The sequence below is a fragment of the Cynocephalus volans genome, chromosome 7 (genome assembly GCF_027409185.1).
Source record: "Cynocephalus volans isolate mCynVol1 chromosome 7, mCynVol1.pri, whole genome shotgun sequence".
Classification (NCBI taxonomy): domain Eukaryota; kingdom Metazoa; phylum Chordata; class Mammalia; order Dermoptera; family Cynocephalidae; genus Cynocephalus; species Cynocephalus volans.
Window position 1 is genome coordinate 113304948 of NC_084466.1, and position 25842 is coordinate 113330789.

Here is a 25842-nt window from a genome sequence, read left to right on the forward strand (position 1 = left end):
CTTCCTTCCTTCCTTTCTTTCTTAAAAATCTAATTTATAGCTCCACCAAAATCACTGAATAATTTTTATTTCCTTACTACCTAACCAAAACTAGCTATTATTCTTTTAATATAATTTTTGACAATTTGACAATTTGAAGGAACAAAAATATCACTTCATTTTAATTAGCATTTGTTTTTATTATAAACCCCATAGATATAAATCTTTCTAAAATATTGTATAATTGTTCTATTAAGAGTTTGCATAAATTAAATATTATGGTGAGAAGTTAAGGTCATTACCATAACTTTTAATTACTACAGTGGGCCATAAAGCAGTATTGGAGCTATTTTAGTAGAGAAAGACATTATTTGCTCTAGACAGCTATGCTTTGTGAGCTCTTTTATCTACATTAATAATTTCTACTCTCTGTTCTTGCACTCAAATTGAAAATGTGCCTTCCTCCAGCCATGTCTCTTTTTTTCTATAAAATCTCTACTTACATTAGTGTTTTCTAATCCATTCTGGGGCTTTCCTTACTTGTCAACTTCTTGAGATTTAGAGTGCTGACATTTGGGATTGTGGGGACCATATTGATCTCATTTCTTTGTTCTTGTCTCTTATTACGATAATTAAAATTGTTCAAAAAACCCTACCGATGATAGAAATATTATCATTGTTTATGGGGAAAAAATCTAAAAACAAAATAGTAAGCCCAGCACCATATTCAAGTAAATTAAATTGAGGCAAGATACAATAAAACGCCATAAATGTAACAGAAACTCTGAAAAGATTGATTTCTGCTCTTTATAATGTTGCCCTCTTTTTGAATATCATAGAGAAAACTGCTGTGTACACCATTAGACATAAAATACTGAGAATGGAAGGCTGATTGTAAAATAAGAAGTGATATAGCTTGGAAAGCAACAAAGGAAGCAGTTATCAACTATAAAGTGTTCTTTGGGCTTACTTTTGGCAAAATGTGTGATATAAGCAAACACAAAGAAATAAAATATGAGGTCTCACCTTGGAGATGGTCCTATAAATAGCAGTATATCTTCAAAACTACAGGCATCTGTGTAGAGGATTGTGAAAAAAATGAGCCTGCGAGTGTTAAACTCTGCAAGACATAAAGCTGTCTTCATCATGTGTTGTACATGTGGATAGCAAACTATCAAAAATTTCATCTCCAAATGCGAAGGGTGGTAAAATACTTGTCTTCAGTACTTTACAATTTCCAGTTTTTGAGAACTCTAAAGAAAACTTCCATGCCCCCCAAAACTTGACTTATAAATAATATGCTTTTATTCTTATGGTCCAAGTCAAAACTGTCATCCTAGCACACTTTTCCTGTAGGAATTAATTTGTACATATGCATATTTCAACCTGGGGCAATAAGAGTGCCTTCTGCCAAACTTGCAAACAAAAGTTTTCTTTCTGCCTAAGATGTGTCTGATCATAATACTAACCTGATTTTATATTACTGGCTTTGATATTATTCTCTTCAATGTTTCTGATGCAGAAAGGGATTATTTGTTAAATAAAATAACATTATTTTTTTAAAAGTTGGCACATGTAGAAATTACCCTCCATTCCTTCATCTTCACTGGCAAACAACAGAAAGAACACAGGTTCACTTTGGCTTGCCGATCAACATTCAACTTTCCTTTGGAATGACTTCTGGCTGCATGACCGCAAGCAACTTATTAGTAGGTGCAGTTGTCTCAGAGGGAGCTCTTAGAAAACAAGATGAGATGTATGAAGAAAGTGGGAGGTGGTTGTTTTGTGTCTTTTGTTATTTTTCAAGTTCTTCTTCCATAACTCTCAGCCCAAGTTCCTACCCATTTCACCCTCAGACTTTCCTCTAACTCTCTCCATGGCATGGAGAAATAAGGTTAAAAAAAAGCAATGGAAATATATGGCTAAATTTCCTGCTACTTGTATTTATTCAAATATCTAAACTTTCTCTGCCCGACGTGATACCATGTTCTTTTTCCAGATCCGTCTAACAACTCCTCTGCTTTGTACATAAATGAAAAATAGTTATATTCTAGATGATGACACAGAAAGTTAAACATTAGCAAGTGCTTTGTAGGCTATAGAGATATAAGCCTATGTTATTTCACTTAAATCAGAAAATTACTTCAACACATTGTATCTTTTAAATCTTGCGGTTCTGTTTCACTTTGAAGTATGTCACGCCTGGAAAACAGATGCAATATTTACATGGATATGATCTTTAATATTATAAGTAATTAAATGCTTACAATTTTCGCTTTATAATTTAATCCACACTTCGCCTTTTTACTGGCAGCTTAAGTACCCATAATTGGATTGTGCCAGAGTTTTATTTAAATAGGCAAAGTAAGCTGTAAACAAAGATTCACTAAGAATCTTTCTGTTTGAGGAATGCTATTTTGCACAGTGATGTTGATGCTGCAACTTTTATCTTTTGACCTTGTCAAGTATCACATTAAGAATCATACTTGAGAATTTCCTCTGAGCCTCCTCATTAAGAACAATTAGAAAATAAAATAACGAATTAGCTTTCAGAAACAACGTGGACATAAGCTCTTTAACTACTTTTCATCAAATATTTCTTGAATAATTTTGTTTTCCTTATGGACACTAACACTTTTCCCTTTCTTTCTCCTTTATATTTTAATTATAAGACAGAAAGACAAGTTGGATAATGTTATATAACAAGCCAAACAACAGAAAAATCCTTTTAGAAAAATTTTAGAATTACTGACAGCAAGATCTTAGCAAGAGCTTTTAGAAGGAATATACCAACTACTTTATATTAGATTATCAAAACAGAGTTATTTATTTTTAGTTTAGTTGTAAAAATCCCTCTGGTGATTATATATATCCTTAACAATTTGTGGGCATATAGTTAAATGTATCGAGTTACTACTCTACTACATTAAATACACATAAAAAATGCTAACTTATACCCCAAGCCTAATTTTATCTACTAATAAAATATAACTTTTCTTTGAATGTTGAAATTGTAAGAAATTGCTACCAAAATATTCAAAAATATGTAGAAGTCATTGTTTTAAAATGGTAGAGCTATGTGATTGTATGTGCTCAGCTCATTTGATTAAAATCAAATTTTACCTAATAATAACTTAGAAAGTACTTCTATATGCAGGCACTACTCTGTAAAACAACGTCTGTTTGACAAATAATGCAACTTAGCCACAGAGAGTTTAAGTAACTTCCAAAGGTATTAAAGGTGAGCAAGTGGTAAAATGTGGCTAGTATTGAACCTGGGCAGTCAGTCCATAAAGGCTGTATTCTTAACCACAACTCGGTGGTGCCTCTTCTGATGTTAGTGGTTGTATTACACTTTGGACCAAGAATTATTTCATGATCTTAAGTTTCTCAAATGTAATCACAGTCAGCTGCTGAAAAGTTTAGACAAGGATGGAAAAATTGTAGCCATCAATGGAAGGAAAATCAAAAAGCTTCTAACTCATGGAGCATGAATTATATCTAAGAAAATTATGTGTGAGAAAACAATAGCAAAGACTAACACGTAATGGATTTACATGAAATTACAAAATAATAAAGTACATTAATATTCCCAGTGAACAAAAACAATCTTAAAATTATTTATTTCATCTTCTGATCAGTCTTCTACTGATAATTTATTTTTGGTCCTGTCTTCTTCCTAAAGCCCCTTTTTATCTTTCTTTTGATTACTTCAATCTGTCAATGTTGTAAGAATAAGAATGGGTATCTTTTCTCTCAATAAATGTGTCTATGTACAAGTCTACTATTGTTGATAGATCAATTAGAAAAAAAAATGAGGTAAATAGGAATTTAGACAAAATACAGACTGAGGGAGCATAGCTTCTTAAGTAAATTGTCCTGATGAAAGCAGTGATGTAGAGCAATAATTATTAATGACTACAATGGGTTTTACTAGACAAGGTTGTTGGAAAGTCTTAATAAAGTTATGTAATTCAATTAATGATGACATTAAAACATCATAAAATGTAACTTGCTCCCTCCGTGGTGAAATTTAAAATCTGTTAATGATGATGTGGACAGAGTAATCATAAATAGCATATCCTATTGTCTAGCTACACGACTGTGCTAGGTGTTGGGCTCTTTACCTTCCAAGGCCAATTGCAGAGATAGGGCTAGGTCTGGAGCTCCCAGACCCCTCAAGCCCATTCACAGACTGGGTCACCAAACCGCAGACACACAAGGCTGGGTCACCAGACCCCTTACACGCAGGTAACTGGCCAAAAGGTCCTTGGAGCCATAGGTTGGAAAGCATGGCTGGCCTGGGCGGACACATGAGGCAGGTGCCCACCCACCTGCTTCACTAAAACTCCTCTCTCCCTCTCCCTCTCTTTCTGCAGAATAGCACCAAAAATAAAAAGACACATGGGCACGCATGTGGACTCAGTCTACACACACATAGACACACACACGATTTGCTTACAATGGATGTGCTAAAACCACACCCAACGGGGCCCAGGCAAGGGCCCTGACCAAGCTATTCTGTTTTCCCAACAATCCACCCGTTCAGGGCCCTCACCATACAATCTACACATTCAGAATCTTTCCAAATGTTCCCTTAGCAAGCAAAGATAACCCTTACATTCACACATTACACATTCCATCCCAGTTCCAAAAGTCTTTAGCTTGTTGCAGCACCAACATAAAAGTCCAAAGTCTCATCTGAGATCAAAAGCAAAAGTCCTTCCAGCTGCGAACCTGTAAAGAGTCAAAAACAAGTTTATCTGCTTCCAAGATACAGTGGGACAGACATTGGGTACACGTTCCCATTCCAGAAGGGAGGAATAGAAAGGAAAAACAGTCCCCAAACAAATCCAAAACCCAAACAGGGCAAATATTAAGCATTCCGGGGCACCAAAACCCCTAAAGCATTGGGCAACCTCACTCCTACAGCTCTGCCAAGGGCAGACCATTGAGCTGCCTGGTGCCTATGGCTTTTCCAGGCCAGCGCTGCATGCTGCCAGCAGCCCCAAGGTTCTGGGATCCTAGTGGCAGTCCCGCCATCCTGGCTCCACTAGACATTTCATCAGTGGGGGTTCTCTGTGGGGGCTCCAACCCCACTCTTCTGCTCCACATTGCTCCATGGATGACCTCCACAGCAGCTCCACCCCTGCAGCAGGTCTCTGCCTGAGTCCCCCAACTTTTTCATACATCTTCCAAAATCTAGGTGGAGGCTGCCACACCTCCACTGCTCTCACATACTGCTGGCCTGCAAACTCAACACAACCTTAAGGCCACCAAGGTTTTCCGCTTTTTTTCTTCAGAGGTGCTGAGGCAGGATTGCTCCAGCCAGAGCGGCTGGGATGCACGGAGGAGTTTGCTGAGCGCAATGACACCTCAGGCCTGCCCTCCAGGACAACTCAGTCTTCCTAGGATGCGAGGGGTGCTTTCCCAAACTTCTCAAATGCCCTCAGGGCCTGTGTTGGGTGGGACACCCTTCCAGACTTCTCAAATAGTTTAGGGCTTTTTTCCCCATTGTTCTGGTTTTTAGCATCTGGCTGCCTCGCCTCCAAGATAATGTCTTTAGCAAAGTTTATCTACTTCACCCTTGCATTTTTCTCCTGCTCTCAGTTTCTCTACTACTTGGCCAGGCTGCAAACTTTCCAAATCTTTAAACTCTGCTTTTACATTCTGGCTTTTGAATTACTTCAATCAGCTCAGCTTACGCGGGCTATTCACTCAGTCTCAGGCAGATTTTTGGAGCATTCACCCACACAGTTCAAACAGCTGCATTCACGCAGCCCATCAAGGAGTGGCTGCCTCACCTTTGTGCATATCTGTGGCTTTCCTGAAACTGCTGCCACATAGACAGGCGCCTAGTAACGGAAACTAACTTTTCCACCTTTTCACCAGGTGAAAACATACTTGAAATTCTGCAGGGGAACCCGTCCTTGGGTCATCTGCCCATCTGCATGTGGCACTCTTTTCTCAGGTTTTACGGCACCTGGCCAGCCATCAGATTTAAGTGGAACCCTCTAAGCCATTTTTCTTCAGACAAACGCAACATGCATTTACTACATAGTCTCTAGAGCATGTTACACCATCCACCTCTAGATCCCATAGCTGTAGCAGCCAAGCAGCCAGGGGCTCTCCTTGTTTCTGCTGCTTTACTGTCTCAATTTCTCATGTGCAACAGGTCATGCCTGCAAACGCACGGTTTTCCCAACTCATCACTGGTTTGGTCGTCCTCCCTGGTGTGAGAGGCAGGAGGGGCCAGTCGCTGCACATTGTCCTCCAGGACATGCATCACAGCTTCCAAGGACTCTGCTTTCTTCCAAAAATCTCAATCAGTTTGCAGTATAGTGAGCAGCAGCCAGGCTCTGTTCAGCAGAAAAGTGGCCACCGGGTACCACATGCTCAAGGATAGCCACATTTCTTCCCCCTCCCAAGGGGTTTTCTGCTGTAGTGCTTGGTCTCTGCTGCCTTGCAGTACACTGTGCAGCAACCAGATCCTGGTCAACAGGAAGGTGTCCATAGGGCACAACATATTCACAAATAGCCACATTTCCTCCTTCCTTCCAAGGACTTTCAGCTCCTGTACCTGCACAGAATCCTGTTGCAGACTATGCCAAATGTTGGGCTATAGCTCTAATGTCTGCATCCTGCTCACAGAACCAATTGTCTAGCTACACGACCATGCTAGTTGTCAGGCTCTTTTACCTGGTGGTAATCCTGCCGACTGAGCCAATTGCCGAACTAGGGCTGGATCTGGAGCTCCCAGACCCCTTTAGCCTGTTCACAGACTGGGTCATCAGGCCCCACACATGCCAGCCTTGGTCACTAGACCCCTTTCACGCATGAGCTAGGTAACTGGCCAAAAGGTCCTTGGAGCCACAGGTTGGAAAGTATGGCCATGCCAGGTGGACGCTTGAGGCAGATTCCTACCTGCCTGCTTCACTAAAACTCCTCTCTCCCTCTCCCTTTCCCTCTGAAGAACACCAGAATAGCAACAAAACTAAAAAGACACATTGGCACACATGTGCACTAAGTCCAGCTTGCGCGCACACGCACACACACACACACACACACACACAATTTGCTTATAATGGATGTGCTAAAACCACACCCAATGGGACCCAAGGCAAGGACCATGACCAAACTATTGTATTTTCCCAACACATGTTATTGAATTAAAATGATTTACTTGTTATGTCCTTTAGTTTACTCAGTTCATTTTACTTTTCTTCAGTCATGGTCTAACTCTATGAGTTTGTTGAGTAAAGTTTTAGATGATATGCCTTAAAGTATTGCTCCATTGGTTTTAGAAATTTCAAGATCAAATTCCTTTTCTTTTGGATGAGACTGTCAAAATGTAAAACAAGGAATTCCTGTCTTAATATTTCACTCCTGTGTGTATTTTTCTGGAAATGAATATACCAAAGACAAACAGAAAAAAATGTGCACAGTCCCACTGCTACTGCTAGTGACATGCAAATTGAATATAAAATGTTTGTGCAGCATGTAATTTAAAGAAAGCAGTACGCTTTTGAATGTGAGACCAAATTGCTTTGAACAACTGATTCAGTGTGTGCATGTGTGAAAATGCAAACATCTGGGCAAGAAAGACCAGGTTACTCTGAATTTCCAAACTGATAATAGAGAAATGCTGGCAGGAATAGAAAACCTTTAACTCTTCCTCTATCTTTCTGCTCTGTCGTACCCAATCATTTCAGGGCTACAGTGGAACCAGTAGAGGACTGTGAGCACCCTATTCATTTTTTAAACCTCGGGTTTAAGGGTTCCATTCTTCTCTAATAAATTCAGTTCAGTGTTTCTAGGAATCTGGGATAGGAATTCCAGAAGATTTCTGTCCATGCAGACCATCAGTTACATTTCATGTGATTCTTTTGTTTTTAAGAATGTATGCCACAATACCATACATAAATAAGATCCGTCCTCACTGAATATTCAGGGAAAGCAAAGGGATTCTCTAACTATCTGTTCTTGGATCAAAGGAAAAAAAATAGGAAAGATTCTCCAATTGTAATCCTCATGACAAGAATGACACTATAAAAAAGTAAAAATGTATCTATTCTGCCTGCACATCTTACCAGGCACTATTCTAAGAAATTACCATAGATTAGCTCATTTAATCCTTGTTGTAAGATATATAAAACTGTTATGCTTACTATTATCTTCATTTATGCAAAAAGAAGTACAAGAGATTAATAATTTGTCCAATATCATGCAACTATTAAAAACCAAATTTGGGATTTGAATTTAGGTTTTTTGACTTCAAAGCATATGCTCTTAACTACTGTACTATACTAGGAATCAATTTCTTTAACATTTTAAAACTTTTCTCCAAAAGATTTGGAATGACTAATGCTAAGAAACTGGTAGGTTATTTATTTTATTCATTTACCCTAATGGAGGATATTCTCTAATTTTACAAACACCTTGAATGACTACGATATGTCAAATACTCTGCTAGGTGCTAGAATAATTCACTGATAATTATAGGCAGCTGGTAAGAAAATAGTTGAGTAAGAATTCTAAGGTGGCAGAAAAAGTGTTTGCAATCTTTGTTATCACAAGAGCTTCAATATCTGAGGTCTTTGAGTTTTATTTATTTAAGATGTAATTGGATAAAATCATGAAACTGCTTAGAATACATCCTCACTGTTAATAGGACACTGGAATAGTCTTACTCCATAACATTTCTTCAGTCCAGTCAATTGGACGATCAGAATGTGGAATTCTAACAGAAACGACTGACAATTTGAAGCAAGTGAAAATTTCTTCTTCCATCTCTTTTCATTTCCCTGCTTTCCCTATTATTGTGAGCTGTCATAATCTTTGATAACTAGTTTCAAATAGCCCCAAATCCTGCAGAATTGTCTATAATTTAATGCTAGCCTTTCTTTAATTTAATGCTAGCCTTTCACTTTTGCTGAGATAGTACCCCTGAACTGATCTTTAGATAACTAATTTGTGGCCCATTCTTTCCCCATTGCTTGTATTCGAGAAGAACATTTCAAAGACTAAAAGAAAAAAGGAAGATTAAGCTATAGAGTACTTTTTTTTATTGTTACAAATTTGGTTGAAATCATAAATTCTTGCATTTAATAAATAATTGCTCAGAATCAACTACGTGTAAGGAAATCCGACCTGGGGTCAATACCATGAGAATGGAAACATGGTCTGGGTTGCCACTGAGTTTTCTGTCAGTGGGAAATACGATAATTCTGAACTGATACTATGATGCAGAGAATTAAGAAAGTATATATCAGGAAACCTTACCTAGTCTACTGATCAAACCACCACACATTGTACATAATTACTGAAAATCAACATTGTACCCCATGTGTATGTATAATAAATTATCTAAAAAAAAAAAAAAGGTTTCACTGAGAAAGTGAGGCATAGGCTAAAATCTAAAGGATATTTAAATGAAAGATAGATTGGATGTAATGATTAGGAACAAGAAATAAGACAACATTTAAAGGTCTTGTGGTAGCTCAGGATTAAACACAAGAGTTCCAAAGAGAAAGCAAAAATCTGTCTGAAAGGCTGGGAGCAAATAGAAGCAAGGAAATAGATGAGCCTAGAGAAGAAAGACAGGGTGATATTGTGCAGAACTTTGTAGGCCATATAAAATATTTTGGTTTTCTTTCTAAAATCATATTATGCAGTGGGTTGTAGATCACAAAAATATTTTTAGTTTTTAATCTAAAATAAATGGCAGATGATTAAAAGGTAAGCAAGTTTTTATTTCTAAAGGATCACTCTGGTTAAAGATAGAAAATCTAATTAAAAAGTGGGGTCAGGATTGCCTGTAGAGAGAGTAGTTAGGAAAACTTACTTTGTTATGTGATAAATTGAATTAGCTTGGTGCCACTGGAGATTGAAAGCAGTGGGTATAGATGAGAAGTTTTTCTTTAGGAATTAAATTCAAGACTTACTGATGTGTTTAATATAGGAAAAGAGTCAAATGTGACAGCCTGGTTTCTGGTTTATGCAACTTGGTACAAAAATTTTCCATTCACTGAAATAATGTATACTGGAAGTGGCCAGGTGTGGGCTGGGGTACCAACTGGAATTCCATTTTGGTGTGCCACATGTAAGACAACTTTGAGTTTGCAAGTGCAAGTGTCCAGATGATGGGACCCAGACTCAGAAGAGAGATCTGGGTAGGAAATACAACATGCAAATCATTGACATATAAGTGGTAATTGCCATTTAACAAGTGAAAAAGTGAATAGTTTTGAAATTTCTTGAAAGCACATTCTTTAGCCTTAAAAGGAAATTTTAAGAACAGACTAAAATGGAAATAGGGTTGTAGTTCCTGACTACTCCCTCTTCTTGGTAAGGAATGCACATATTTGGATAATTATGTCTTACTGCCTTTGTCTGACCTGTCTGTAACATGCTCTTAGACTTCAGGCTATGATAAGAACAAAATACCATACATTTAGTATCTCTGAAACCGGTCATTATATGTCTTTCTAATACTTCTTTTTGAGTTTTGAATCCAAAGTTTATTTAAAAATATAAGGCTTATTTTTAGCTTGATGACAAATTTACAGAAAGAAGTCACACAGCATTCTGGTATTCATATTCACATCATGCACTTTATAACAAATTGGATACGAGAAACAGGTAGGGGCCTAAGTTAGAAATTTTAGGCATGAAAAACAATGAATTTGTGATTTAACCAGGACAGTCAAGGGTGAAATTAAATAGAATAAGGAAGTCCATTTCCAAGGTACAAGCGTCAGCAGCTAACCTGTCTTTCATGTGCCAGGAAGATTATCCATAGACCATAGAGAACAGGATCACCATTCCCCTAAATTGCTTTCTAGACTTCACTTTGATCTCCATTTGAACATTTTGCATACATAATACATCCTTGGCTATTTCATCCAAAATTACTTTTTTTTTTTTTTATGTTTTTTTTTTTTCGTGACCGGTACTCAGCCAGTGACTACACCCGCCATTCCTACATAGGATCCGAACCCGCGGCAGGAGCGTCACTGCGCACCCAGCGCCGCACTCTCCTGAGTGCGCCACAGGCTCGGCCCCAAAATTACTTTTTTTATAGGCAATTCTGAATATACTTATTGTTATTAAAAATGTTTTTGTGCATTTCAAAACTAATTAATTATACTTTCATAAATGCATCATTTCAAAATAAACACTTTGGCTCTTATGAACAATGTAATTAACAGATTATTTTTTATGTGTCTGACTAACCTCTCTTTATTAGTGCCGTAAGTCTAGAAGAAGTTTTAAAATTTTTGTTTTGTCTTGTTTTTGTTTTTTCTTTTTGGTGGTTGCCATATTTTTGATCCAAAAGTATCTTTTGTACATGAAAATATCTTATGGGGGGTGTGTGGAACCTGCAAGAGGAATAAAGTTTAGTGGGAGTCATCTGAATAGGTCTGCCTGGGAGGAAATGTAGTTGAGCATCTACTCCTGGGACAGTTTATGCTAGTGAGGACAGAGACTTCTGAGCAGCTCTCATGGAGTGGGGCTCAATTTGTAGCTGGGCAGACTGCAATTCAGAAAAATTCAACAAATGTTATTTTGGGACCAGCTCTTGTCAGATTCTTAGATTACCAAAACCAATAGGACAAGGACTTGAACTAAAGGAGCTCTTATGAGAGAGAAAGACTCAACATTTTCTCAATGGGGTAATTAATCCAGTGGAATACAATGTGTATTGCAGAAATACAGAGAAGAAGCATTTAATCCAAAATGACAACAGGGAAGATTTTCTAGGAGAAATAATGCCTCGGCAGAATCTTGTAAGAGGAATAAAATTAACCAGAGGAAAAAGAGAAAGTGCTTTTCTGCAGATGGTACAGCAAACATAAATTTGGTTTGATATGATTGACAAATGAACTACATGAATGAGAAATAGGGATTTTAAGCAGGACAGTGAAACAGAGTCTTGTGTGGCTTAGCTATATAGAGAAAGTCTATCCTTAAAGTCAATAGCAACCAAATGGTAAAAGATTCTAAAATATGCTTAACTTCTGCCCCATACTTTTTCCTTCATTCTGCCTGCCCATAGAGTTACTGATTAAATATCTATTCCTCTACTAATATTCATACTGAATTACACACTTTTTTTTATCTACCCTCTGTAGCTATGGTGGTCTCAACTAAGGCAGTGGGCATATATATATATGTGTGTGTGTGTGTGTACGGATATACGGAGGGAGTGGCTGTATATATACCTGTATACACAGAAAGTATCCCCTCCATATATTCATATATATGTGTGTGAACACACACACACACACACACACACACACAAATGTACATAAATACTTCAAAGACTTCATGGAAAAATAGAATTGAAAGATAATGCAAATCGTTCCATGAACTTTTTGAAGTACCCTCTTGTGTGTGTAGAGAAAGAGAGATAGAAGGAATAGTAATAACAGTATAATTATATCTCCTCTCTAAAATACCAACAGAAGAGATATTTGGTAATCCAAGAATTTGCTTAAGAACTCATCAGGTTTCCTTTTTTCTCTTCTCCACAAATCACCTCTGCCTTCAGGCTATCCTATGTACACTCCCCATATGTATTGTCTCTTTTTTTTATTTTAGTCATTTGCACTGCTAGTAAATTTATTAAAGAACTGACTCCACCTATACCACATTGTACGTGGTACACATGTACATTTACCTGTAAATTGTTTGTGTCTTTGTTCTTCTGTTCTCCACCCCTACCACTCAAGATCCCGAAAGAAAGGAGCTGTTGACTTTTTTATTCCTATATTTAGTACATAGTAATTAATTTACAAATTTGACTGCATGTAAGAATAAGTTTTGAATCATGAAGGAAGGAAAAACTAGATAAACAAAATATGAGAACATAGGGTCAAGGTTTTATGAAATAGGTAAAATACCTAATTCCACAGAGGAACAGAGACTTGCCAGGCAAAAATGAATCTAGGTAACAAAACTTCCCTAAAAATGCAATCCAACAAGAGTAAGTGATTTCATGTGACTGAAGGGCAGAATGCTAAATTCTAAATAAAGGATGTTGGACCCATTACATGAAAAACTTTGAATGTTATCCTAAGAAATATTGCTTTACTCCAAAGGAAATACATAAGGTTTTTATGCAGAGGACTGCCATTATTTTATTTTTGATTTGGGTGCATGAAGATAATTCTTGTGAAATGAAAAGATGAATGCAGGATGAGAATAAGGCTTTGGGGAGACCAATGATTAAACTATTGCAAGAGTGGAGGTGACAAATAGTGAGGAGCTGAGCTGTGCCAGGGGATACTGAAAGGAAAGGAAGGATTGTAATGAGAATGAGATGTTTTAGATCTGAAAATGTTGTGACATGGAACTCCTTCAATATTGACAAGGATGAAGAGAGGAAAATTATAGAGCTCTGAGCTTCTTCACTTCATATGAGGGAGCACATATCTTACAAAACAGAACAGTGCTTGCCAAAGGTCTATTATTCACACTCATATGCATAATAAATAGCAGAATTATTATAAATAAATAAATACATACCTAAGTAAAGAAGCAAATAAAACTTGAAATCACCTTCCAAATAAGACCCATATCTGGATGGCTTTAAAACAATGTTCATTTTTGCTGCTGCTACAGGAGTGTGCCTTGTATGTATAACTACATAACACAGCCCTAACAGCCTTCCTGAGCATCTCCTGGGAGATTGCTTTATGTCTCAGAAATGGATATTTGACATCTTGCAAGCAAAGCCTGCACACTGTTATTGTAATGACTATTGTAGCTTGTGATACTATTTTTATGTTCATTACCATATGATACTTGGCAGGGTATTAGCAGTGTTTGAAATAACAAATTCGTCATCAACACTGATTGACAGGCACTATTAAGATTTTTTCAACATAGGGATAACAGAAAGTTCATAAATAATTTGTTTTTATCTTTTCATAAGAAACATATGTACTTTATGTTATTTTCATGTCTATTCATGAGAGTTTTTAAAAAGCTAATGATATGTATTATCAAGTTAATGTGTTAATGTTATATTCGAATTACAAAATCTGATATAGTTGTTTTACAAATTCCATTTTCACAAATCACTTGGTGATGTATCTGTTATTATATAATGCCTTTTATATCTTTAAATCTCTCACTAAATATATACGTATATTCTTTCTTCCTTTCTTTCTTTCATTTTTCCGATCTGCTTCCATTGATGACTCTATACTTTTGACTCCAGACTGGCAATATGAGGGTAAGATGACAAAAATAAAAATCCCAAACAACCTCATGAGCATTGCTTGTCTGTCTTTGTTTTATTCTCTTTAGAACAGTATTAAAATTCTATTCACTCTATTTAATTAGACCCTTTATCACAATTAAAGTCCAATTATGTTTGTTTCTGTCATGAAGCTTTAATTACAATTTATCCTTGTTAATTATTCCTTTATGTTATTTCTTTGGGTTAAATTACCATGCCATTATCTCTGTCCTGTAGGACTTCTACTCTCCAGTGGTTTCTGCTGGTGTTTCCTCAGTAAGATTTGAATAGTTTTGTGATGTTCAATGTGACTGTGTTATAATGTGGTAAGGGATCTGTGTGGTTCTCATGGAATATTTTTTTAAATAATAAAATATTAAAAGAAATAATGCATATTAATTTGATTATAGAATTTTTAAAAAATATTAATGTACATTCTCAATGAATTTGATCTCAAGGTAAGTGCCCCTGTAGATTTTAATTCTTACCTTTGGTTATTTTCCCTTTTTAGATTGTAAACTAGCTAGGGGAGGACCACCAGCTACCATAGTTGCTATTGATGAAGAGAGCCGGAATGGTGAGTGAGCTTTATGTTTCATAAATTTCTTGTCTAAAAGGGATTTCTTCTTTTTTAAATCATTGATTTGTTATAAGCAGAGGTACTGAATGAAAGTTTCAATCACAATCTACAGACAGTTCCCCTTAATTTCTCCCCTGTGTGGGTTTAAATTACACCATTCCCTGGAAATGCTTTACTTGGATTATGTTATGAGAGACCCTTTTAATGAATAAAAATGTTTTGTTTTGATTGAGAAAGTTATTTGATTCAGAATCAGCCAAAGAAGGCATCCAGACGTAGTCCAGAATTTCTCTTTGTCAGTAGGTAGAGTTGACTATCATGCATATAGCCCTCTAATTGAAACACAATATATTCCTCAAATGAACCACAAGGTAAGCTTTACACTACCAATTTAAGTTGGTTGTAATCTGGTAAGGATTAAGATCCACAGCCTGTTAGACATGGCAATTGTGTATGTTTAACACGGAAACTGAGTGTGCTTGGGAAGAGAGAACATGGGAAAGGTTGAGAGCAGAGGTAGAAGTCTGAATTTTCACTTAGGCTGTCTGAAGTAATTAATAGCTAATACCTATCTTATATCAATGTCTTCAAAAACATAATTTTCCTTATCAAAACCAAAAGTAAATATCATTAGCGTCTTTGTTCTGCAGCACTCTCCTATCCTCTCTGACCTTTAGTGTATGAGTATTTAAAGCTTTTCCTCCTCTATTAGGTAGCAGTAAAATGGTTATGTCTTGGGTCTCTGATTCTATTTCAAACTATTCTAAGTTGTGTGAATGTGGTCTGTGGCTCATTTTGTCTACTAATTCCATGATGAAACCTCCACTGGGCTTGTTTGATTTGCACTTCTTTTGTACTCTAAACACTGTGTTTTCCAGCTTTACATTTCTTAAAGAAAAGAATTCTGTCAAGTGGCTTATTAGAGAATGATCTTTTTCCTGCAATTCAACATACACATATTTAAAAAACTTTTATAATATATGTAATACCTGCATCAGTTCACTTTGTCATGGATTTATTGTGCTGCAATACACACATTCCTTTTACTTGTTTAGGGAATTGTCAAAAACTTTTATTTTCTTGAACATTCTTTGGAATCAGCCAAAAACGTCTGCAGCATTGCTGGACTCTGCTTCAACAAATTTAAGTGTCTATACTAAATTTCTGCGGCATTAAATAACCGCTAAAATGTGAGTATTTTGATTTAAAAAAAAATCAATCCCTATTGATAATGAAAAGATATAGAGTTTAGTTACTATGATGCATTTAATAAGTTGGAAATAAATCCTAAATGTGTCTGCAGAAAAGAAAAAATGTTAAAATACTATAACAGAAAAAGGTTCTGTCTCATGTAGAATTAATGGACTACTTGTGGTTAACCAATTTTATATATAACAAACCTGTATTTTCTAAATGTTCTATGATAAAAACAGTGTACCTTTTTAAACAGAAATGAACAAAAACAATAAATGTGATAGGAAGCCAATCTATATTTTCTTTCCTTATTGTGAACCAATTCCCTTGAACATAAAAACTGAGCTAAAGTAAAACATTTAGTACAGAGCTTCTTTTGCCAACCAGGTCATTATAGCCACAGTGATGATGACACTTTATCTCTCTTTGTGCTAATTAGATACTACTTTTCAAAGGAGCTCAGGAACTCTACAAAGATGTTGCCAGAGCAGTGCTATACAACAGCATGTGGTGAAAGTTCAATATTTGTGTTTTAGAAGACTGTGATACGATGTAGAGTAGTGATGTGCTCCTTACTTGACATATTTTCTGGAAACTGCCAACTACTCAGAATGCTGCCAAAGTTATTTGAGTGTCATCTCAAGGAGTGTAAATACCAATCTAGAGAATAAAGGTTTTACATTTTTCTCTTACATTAAATTTCTAAAAAGATGGTGATCAAATAAACCTCTGCCAGATATTATAATGTAGTGTATAATCATCCTTGTCTAAGGAAAACAATCCATGAAGATATTTTTTATATTTTACTTTTGGCAATCTAAGAAACTTCCCAATATTACAGTTATTTCTAATCCTGCTCTTAAACTCTCTAAATTTCTCCTCTCCTGTATTTTTTAATTGGTAGTAATAAAACACATAGGTATCCTATTTTACCAGTATGTTGAGCACTCGGTTTTAAAGATTTGGGGGCTTATAAAAGAAAGACATAATAAATCCCTATTAAGCCAGACTAGTAAGTTTATTGTGAAACAAATTGCCTTTGGCTGACTTTATTGATGTCTATTACTAAACAATTTCTATTGCTAAATACATCCTCCACTAAAACATAGCCTCCAAATTGCTTAGTTTTGGTTGTTGATATTTAATTTATGCTTAATTTTCTTATATGAGCCACTTAGTTACACTTATAGAATATCTATATTTGCACACGTTTCTCCATCTTTCAGCATTTTTATACTCTGTGGGTTGGAAATATTTCCTTTTTGTATGAATATGTATGCTAAATGCATTTGCACATGTGTATATATTTGAAAGAATTACAAATTAACAGGTGGAGATCCGTAAATTTCTTTCTTACCCAGACTCTCTTAGATTCTTCTCCTCCCTGGTCTTTGTGCTCAGCAGCACATTGATGACAAATTTGTTATATCATCCTCTGCCTGAACCAGATGTTCATTTTCATCAAAACTACCAGAAAATCAAGCTCACACTGTAAAGAGACAAAGTGAACCCACAAAGAGGTACACTGGTTCCTGACAGCCACCAGAAAGCTCTTGAGCTAGCATGCAGAGCATCCTTAGTGTGTAAATACTTTTGGAGGGGAGACTACATACAGAAAAAAAGACTTAGAACATATTTGCATTTAATAAAATGAGAATGCCTAAAAATGCTTTTTGGAAATACATTCTCTAGTTTCACTGAGCTCTGAGGTGCTTATGGCACTGAACCCTTATTGGAGGGAGAGAGGCCAAGGGCAGTTACACTGGGACTATTTGGGATTATCACCTGTTTTTGAATGCTGGCCAAATCAGTGTTCTTAGCTGCTTTACAACAAAAATAGATTGACATTCAGACAGGTTTTGGAACCACTGGTTCAAACTAATTCTCAGAATCTGCATAAGAATATAGGCAGTGCTGTGTCAAAAGGAGGAGAAAATGATCTTATGTTATGGTTAAAACATACCACTGTGATTGTACAAAATGGACATATTCAGAGGCAAAATGATGTCACCACATGAGAGATTAGAAGGCCCATCCTAAGGGTCCTTTATGGATTTAAGTTAAAAAGGTACTGTGGACAATCAGTAAGTTTGGGAAATGAAAGATGATTCTGAGGTTTTTCCATCACTCGAAAGCAGCATCCACAAAGGATACCTCAGCCAACTCCACGAAGAAGCTTCCCACTCCTTGTCAGGGTACATTCCAGAGCCAGAGTGTGAACCAGTTTAAGGGTTTCAGATCCCTCCATGCCTCCACTGAATGTAGCTGATATCTCTGACCACAGAGTTTTTCTGATCCAAGCATGTGGTTAGTGGAGGATGGGAATGAATGTAGAGATTGATCCTTCATTTAAAACAATTATGAGGGCCGAGCCCGTGGCGCACTCGGGAGAGTGTGGCACTGGGAGCGCAGCAACGCTCCCGCCACGGGTTCAGATCCTATATAGGAATGGCCGGTGCACTCACTGGCTGAGTACCAGTCACGAAAAAGACAAAAAAAAAAAGCAATTATGATATTGAAGAGCATTAAAGAGTTGCTCCCCAGCATCCTTTGCTTTCCATTGTCAAAACCACAAGTCTTGGAGTAGTAGGAGATTAAATGTTTTGTTGATGATTTTTTTTCCTTATAGTTGCCAATTATGTAATCCTTAGATGTATAAGAAGGAGTTAGCTAAACTCTGCCCTGCACACTTCCAAAGGGTTCCAAATGTAGTTGTACACTCCTAGTAAAAGAGGCTTTGGACTCATCAACAGCATATTCAACATGTCTTTATAAAAATTACCAAATGCTAAATAAAGTGTGATGTGATAATTTTTTTCGACATCCAAGTGTTTAAAATCCTCCCTTTTTTTCCAATTTATCTTTTTCCTCCCACATTCTCTGGAAAGAAAGGTCTAAACTAGCACGAATGTTTTTCAAAAACAGTCAGAGTGAAGGAAGAGTAGACTTTATGGAATAGCTCAGAGTAGAACATATGACATGACTATCACCTCAAATGTGAGACTGCACAGTGCTGAGAAGAGAGGAAACTAAGGAACCAAGAATCAAGAATCAGGCAGACTGAAAGATGGTGTTTTACCAGGTAATGTGAAAGACCCCCAAGATATCGTGGGTGCTAGGGATATACAGTAGATGGAAGATGCTGCAATAATAGTTGCCATGGACAAACACTGGCTGCTATAAATGTTTGAAAGAGATGTTATTAAATATTAAAATTCTTACCTGAACCTGTCCTCAGGCTGTGGTTCTTTCAATGTGTCAAAACTAGGGCACTGGTTTGAGGTGTTCCTGGCTTTAATTTCAGTCTCCCTGTCTGTGTCTCTGTTTCTCTCTCTCTCTCTTTCTCAGTTCTATGATAAGTAAGTATTTTGGTTATTTCAAACAAGGCACATAACAAAATGTTGCCTATATAATTTACACATTTAAATAAAATTAGAATAAAAGGAATATTTTCATAGATATTAAACTTTTGAAAAAAATGTATAGAATTGACTGAGAGAAAAAGGGAGGGGTCTAGTATATATGCCTTATGGAAGGGATAGTTCTAACTGCTGGTTTTAAGCAGTTATCCTGTAGGCACTTCTGTCCTACTATTCTGCATCATTGTCTTATCGCTAAGGTAAAAATCGTCTCTCTTTTTTTTGACATTTTTTGTGACCAAAACCAAGAATAATTTTAGATCGAAGCGTTGTTACCTCTGAAATATGGAAAGTAAAAAGCAAATTTAAACGAATGAAAGAAAATCTGGTTTAGTACAGTAGCCTGTACACTTATGGAACAGAGCGATTCTAACAATCACAGTTCAGCCATATTTAGGTAAACTAAAAATGATTGCACAAGCTTACAAGATACAAGACAAATATTTTTTACAAGTTCATGCAGGATTATCAATGTTGACTTCAAGCAAATAACCATTAGCCTAATAGAGTGGTTCTGTTTTTCTGTAACAACAGGAAAAACATTTTACTTTTGTTCTACACTTTCATATAAAACCCTAACACCATTCTTAACTGCTGAAAAAATTAAATCCTTTTATAAGACTGTATCAGTCTGTTTTATGCTACTATAGCAGAAAACAGTAATAACATAACAGTAACTTATTAAAAAAAATTCTTACAGTTCTGGAAGCTGGGAAGTCCAATATCAAGGTGCTGGCATCTTTTCAGAGCCTTCCTGGTGCATTATCCCATGGTGGGAGGTAGAAGGGCAAGGGGATACGAGAGAGAGAGAGAGAGAGAGAGAGAGGGCCAAACGCTTTTATAACAACCCACTCTCACGATAGCAAACCCACTTCCACGATAACAGCATTAATGCATGTCCTAATCACGTCTTAAAGGAACTACCTCGTGATACAATCACAATGGCCATTAAATATTAAAATGAGTTTTGGATGGGTCATTCAAATCATAGCAAAGACATTAGTGGTCTTTAGGAAGAATTGCTTGTAGATATTGCATAGATCAAAATCATGATTACATACTCGTTTATTGTCATTCCTTTGTTTCCTTTTCCAAGTCATCATCAATTCATTCTGACTTATTTCCTGTGAAAGGTGTACACATTGATGAGGAAGTACAGTTTTTCCATAAATTATGAAGGAAGTAAATGAAATTATCCAAAATGTATTTTCCCAATATTAGACTTTAAGTCAATGTAAAAAAAAAATAATCATGTCCAACTCCTCATGTATTTTAATCCTCTTATTATTGTTACTATAAAACTCTTTGTAATAGGAAACAATTCGGCTATGCTCGTTACTGGTGAAGCAACATATGCAACAATGCATTTTGCTTCTTTTTATTTATGCAAAAGAATCATTCCTAAAGTTCAGCAGCTGCAGTGCTTCTGAATATATAACTGTGAAATAATAAATAAATAGTAAAGTGTCTAAGCATTAAGGAACTAGGTTGTTACTTATCTCCTCAAGTAGTCTGGAATTTTATTGACATTTAGTCCTATATTTTATATTCATTTCTGATCTTCCCCTTCCTGTTTGTTGATTCAATAGCACCCAATATGCAATGGGATTGACGGAGCTAATAGAATGATCATAAGACAAGGAGCAAGAGAAGTACACAGAGCAGACAGAAGTAAAAAAAATAAAAATAAAAAAAATCAGCACTCTAGGGCACTTTATACAAGGAAAAAACAACTCTATAAAAGTTAGTGGTCTTTCAATTACTGTTTCAATTTCATGATGCTAATGTTATTAATAATCATGAAGATATTAAATTGTGTGAAGTAACCCCTGCTTTCTAAGAAAATGAACACACTGAAGGAAAAAAGACATTCTATTCTAATTGTATTTTTCATTGTTGTTTAAATCTTTAACCACATGTCTAGTAGAAATGGTCTTGAATAATATAGTGTTATGTGACACACATATACACGTAATCTCAAATGACACTACTATAATGCACTCTTTTTCTATAAATAGAATATTTAAATCATAGGTCATTAAGGTAAAGGACGGAAGCTAATATTGATTTCATTTGCAAATGATTTTTGGAACATGAAGGGCAATAACAATGAGGCTGTATCGTGTAAGGAACGCAGGTCTGTTAGGGTTCATCCACTTGTAGCCTTGTAGAAAAGCAGATTCTCCAAGTTTTTTCACAACAATAAGTACCTGTACATATTAAAGATAAGTCATTCAAATTTAAATTTTAATTTCTTTTGTAAGCCAAACAAAACACATCTGTGCCAGGCTCATCTATGTTGTTTCATATAGGAGTACTTCATTCTTTTTTTATGGCAGAGTTGTATTCCATGGTGTATATATACCACAGTTTCCTTATCCCATCATCCATAGGTGCACATTTAGGTTGGTTCCATATCCTGGCTATTGTAAACAGAGCTGCGATGAACATGGAAGTGCAGGTATACCTTTGACATGATGTTTTCCATTCCTCTGGGTATATACCCAGAACTGGGATTGCTGGATCATATGGGAGAGAGTAAAATAAGCAAAGCACAGAGGGATAAATACCGCATGTACTCACTCATATGTGGGAGCTAAGAGAGAAAGAAGGAAGAAAGAAAGATCACAGTGGTGCATTGGACTTAAAGAGGGAGAGAACATTCCTTGGGCTACAAAGTGGAGTGGGGGAAGGTGGGAAGGCGAGAGAGGTTGGGGATAATTGGGTGGGGGACATGGGGTACAAATGCAATTTGTGGTAATGAGTATGCTGCCAGTATGATCTGGCCTCACATCATGGGCACGAGGGATGACAATCAGCTTTGTATCTCATGAATATTCATAACCAATAACAATTAAAAAAAAGAAATCTGTGCCTCAGGTTACCATGGGTCACCAGTATTTCGACTCTAATTTAGGCAACAAGGATGAGAGAAGTGAAGTGAAATAGGATTATGTAAAAGGCAGAGATTCCTGCACGTGGTGGAAGGATCTCCCATAGGGTTTCATTTTTGTACAAAGGGAGTGAGGGGACTTGGCTTTGAGCTTCTTTTGCATATCCAGCACAGTGTTTACACTTAGATTGTGTAATTTTTTAAGGTTAGTTGAGGAGTGAGTTCTGGGTGGAAATTATTTAGAACTATAGAGGTGGGGTAGAAAAAGTACCAAAGTTCAACTACTGGCTTTGGAATAAAGTTCTTTTGGGGTTTTCTCTGTACAGACCTTCCTAAGCAATGCTTATCCATCTCTTCTTCCTCATGCACACTCTACTGAAGCTTTAGATTCTACCATCTTCCGTCCCCCAAGGCCCTCCTTTTCCAAATTTCCTTTTAGCGTTAACAGTTCTATCACTACTTCTGTTCCTTGGGATCAAATATTGGTTGTTAGATTACTGATTTGTTTTGCTGAGGAAATTGGACTGCGAGGTTTTTTTTTTTTTTTTTTTCTGTTAAAATGCTGGAAATCTAAAATGGATCAGTGCCCTCACTTTTGAATAGAGTGCGATAAACAACAGAGTAAAGGCTCTGAGCAATCACTGGATGAAAATAGTAATCCCAAAATTTTTTGAAACATTTGTTGGACTTAAAATACCTCCAACAGCAGCTTTTAAAACATATGTTCAAATGCCAAGTATTCCTAAAGGAAATTGCTAATGTAATTCAAGTAAACGTAAGTATGCTATGTGGATTAATAAATATGAAAGTACTCGGTATCCCTTCATTTGTGTCTACTTCATTTAACTCTGAAGTGTGAACTAAAACTAGCATTTATTTTATATTCATACTAGGTGGTGCAGTTTAAGCAAAGATTGCATACACACTTTTCAGAATAAATAAAAATACATCTCTTAATTACACTCAATAATAAAAGGTTTGGAAGAATTGTTATAGGTTATGCACCATTAAAGTAAGCTTGGCTAAGATACAAACAGGCTTATTAAACAGAATGTGGAGATATACTAATGCATTAAAAGTGCTTTCATTTTATTGAAAATGAAAACTACTACCAAAAGACAACTACTATACCATTCATGACCAGAGGCAAGATTTTTTTAGTTAGTCCCTATTTTGTTTTCTAGATTCTGCATTTTTCCATACAGTGATTCTTGGTTCTCAAGTCACAAATGCTGAGCTGGTTGGCACTAAGCTCTTTTTATTTAACTCAGGACACTTTGGAAACAAGGCTTTTGCTTCTATTTTTCTCCTTGTTTGCTTTTGAAAATTTACAAATCTACAGAACTATGATTTGAATTGTCCGATGTGTGTGTAGTTAAGAGGATGGCTTCTCCAGTTGGTTTTAAATAAGAAAGGAATAGCTAGCAGTCTATTCAAAACATACTAGTAATATTATCCTCCCAACTTTCTGTCTTCAACTTTATAACAAAGTGGCTGCAATAGAACGTATGTGGAGGAGACCACCCACTCACAGTTCTCTCTTCACTATCACAAACAAGCCCTGATGGATGCCCACTGCATAACTAATATTGTTGTTGTTATTTCAATTCCTTACTCATTTGTGCAATCATTATTCAACCATTTATTTATGCAGTCATTTATTTAAGATATAGTGACTGACACTTGCTGACCTAAAAATAAACTGAGGCTGAACATATACAGCGTAGATTTGTTGAGCCAATACGATGATTGCACCTGGGGAAACACATAGGTCAGTTCGCCCAGAGAAATGCGCTCTAAAGAGAACCAGCATTTTAGAATCACAAGAAAGGGAAAGGATCAAAGGAGAGAGAGAAAAGAAAGCCCTAGCTTATCACTTCATCAGTTGTACAAGACATACAGATTTTGGATTGTTACTCAGTGACATCCTACATGTAGGGATCTAGGTACAAGAAGCATTTTAGGTTATTCTGTGACTTTCTGGTGCTATCACCTCTACTTGTAATTAAAAATAGTCTTATGATAAGGTTTTCTAGGACAGGTGGACATGACTACTGACTCATCCCAGATCCTCAAGACACTATAATTTAGTTGACCTGGTCAGAGAAGATTTTTTTTATCACACTACACTGTGTGAGGCTCTGTTTTAGCACTAGGGATGCATTAGGGAAGAAAACAGGCACAATCACTCCCCACATGGAAGAAGAGGCAGGTAACTCCAAGGAGAAAAAGTAAAGCAGAGCAAGGGAACAAGGAGAGAGAGAGAATAGCAGGGAAGCAGTGGTGCTATTTCAGGTAGTCTGTTTATTTGAACAAACCACGTTTGAGTAAAGCCTTGTACAAAGTTGAGACTGAAGATGTGAGCCAGGAAATGTACATTAAAGACAGAGAAAAAAACAAATTTGAAGGCTACACAGATGAATATGACTGGTAAGTTTAAGAAATGGTGAGAAGTTGACTGAAGAAGCTGAGCAATAGCAAATGTGTTTGCAGAAGCAGAGGAGATGGGAGTTGATGATTAGTCACAAATGTTCTTGAGTTTTTAAGTTGAGTTTTGATTTGCCAACAAGTTAGTTGATGGTGAGCTCATCTAGCATAATTTACAAAGGATAATTTTTCATTTCATCTCACACCCAATGTTCAAGCTTTGCATAATTCAAAATTCAAATGCACAGCTATGTGTTTATGTATGTTTGTTTATAATCTCAGATAATCTTATCCTTTGAAAAAAATATGCTCCAATAAAAAAAAATCATAAAGTACATTAAGTTATCCAATTTCTCTTGGTGGCATCATTGCTTCATTTAACACATAATAGAGCATTACTGCAATTACCCCAAAGGTCAATGTAAATATGTTGGTTTTTAATCATAAATTAATACTGAGTGTCTGAAAGTTTGATGGTGTGGTGCCATCAAAATTAATCAGTGGTTTTTTTGTTATATTATATTACAACCAAAACATCAATAATAAAGACTGAAGGGGATGGCTAATTAGCTCATTTGGTTAGAGTGCAATGTTATAACACCAAGGTTCAAATTCCCTTACTGGCCAGCTGACAGATAAACAAATAAATACACAAATAAATAAATAGGGAGGACTCAATACTAGTATATTCACATTTCAGAGAAATCCTTACAAACATATTCACTTTCCTTGATAAAACTGTCATCTTTATAGAAACATGTTTTGGCAAAAGTGTTGATTAATGTGCTTGATTTTATCTTAGTACTTTAGGACAAGTAAACTGTGGACATTATTAGTGAGGAAGCAGCATTCCATCAATAATCTCTACATTTTATTTGCTATTCTTAAAAGAGTTTACTTAGGAATGTGAGGACTCTTATTGACAACAGTCAGATTAAAAGTTATAAATGAGTTAAAGCCAGTAAGAGGTTAATTTAAATGCAACTCTGAGACTCTATCCCAAATCTTAGAAACAGTCTAAAATTTCTTTATAGTGAGTAAGCTTTGAGAAATAGTTATAAGCAAAGCTTTTCTTTCTAATTTTCATTACTGATAGCCAGTT

The 25842-nt window shown here is 36.1% G+C and overlaps 1 protein-coding gene across 10 annotated transcripts in view; it reads left to right on the plus strand.

Moving 5' to 3' along the window:
• Nucleotides 1-25842, plus strand: part of PCDH15 (protocadherin related 15) — an 801855-nt gene that overhangs the window by 117550 nt on the left and 658463 nt on the right. For 5 of the 10 annotated variants that reach the window (XM_063103019.1, XM_063103017.1, XM_063103020.1 and 2 more), the window contains exon 2: nt 14739-14804. The exons of 2 other annotated variants lie outside the window; for them this stretch is intronic. In XM_063103019.1, coding sequence (XP_062959089.1) covers nt 14739-14804 — 66 coding nt within the window. Of the gene's footprint in view, nt 1-14206; nt 14222-14738; nt 14805-25842 lie in introns of all 10 variants that reach the window. 3 more of the 10 variants (XM_063103018.1, XM_063103015.1, XM_063103012.1) reach the window with 1 other exon arrangement.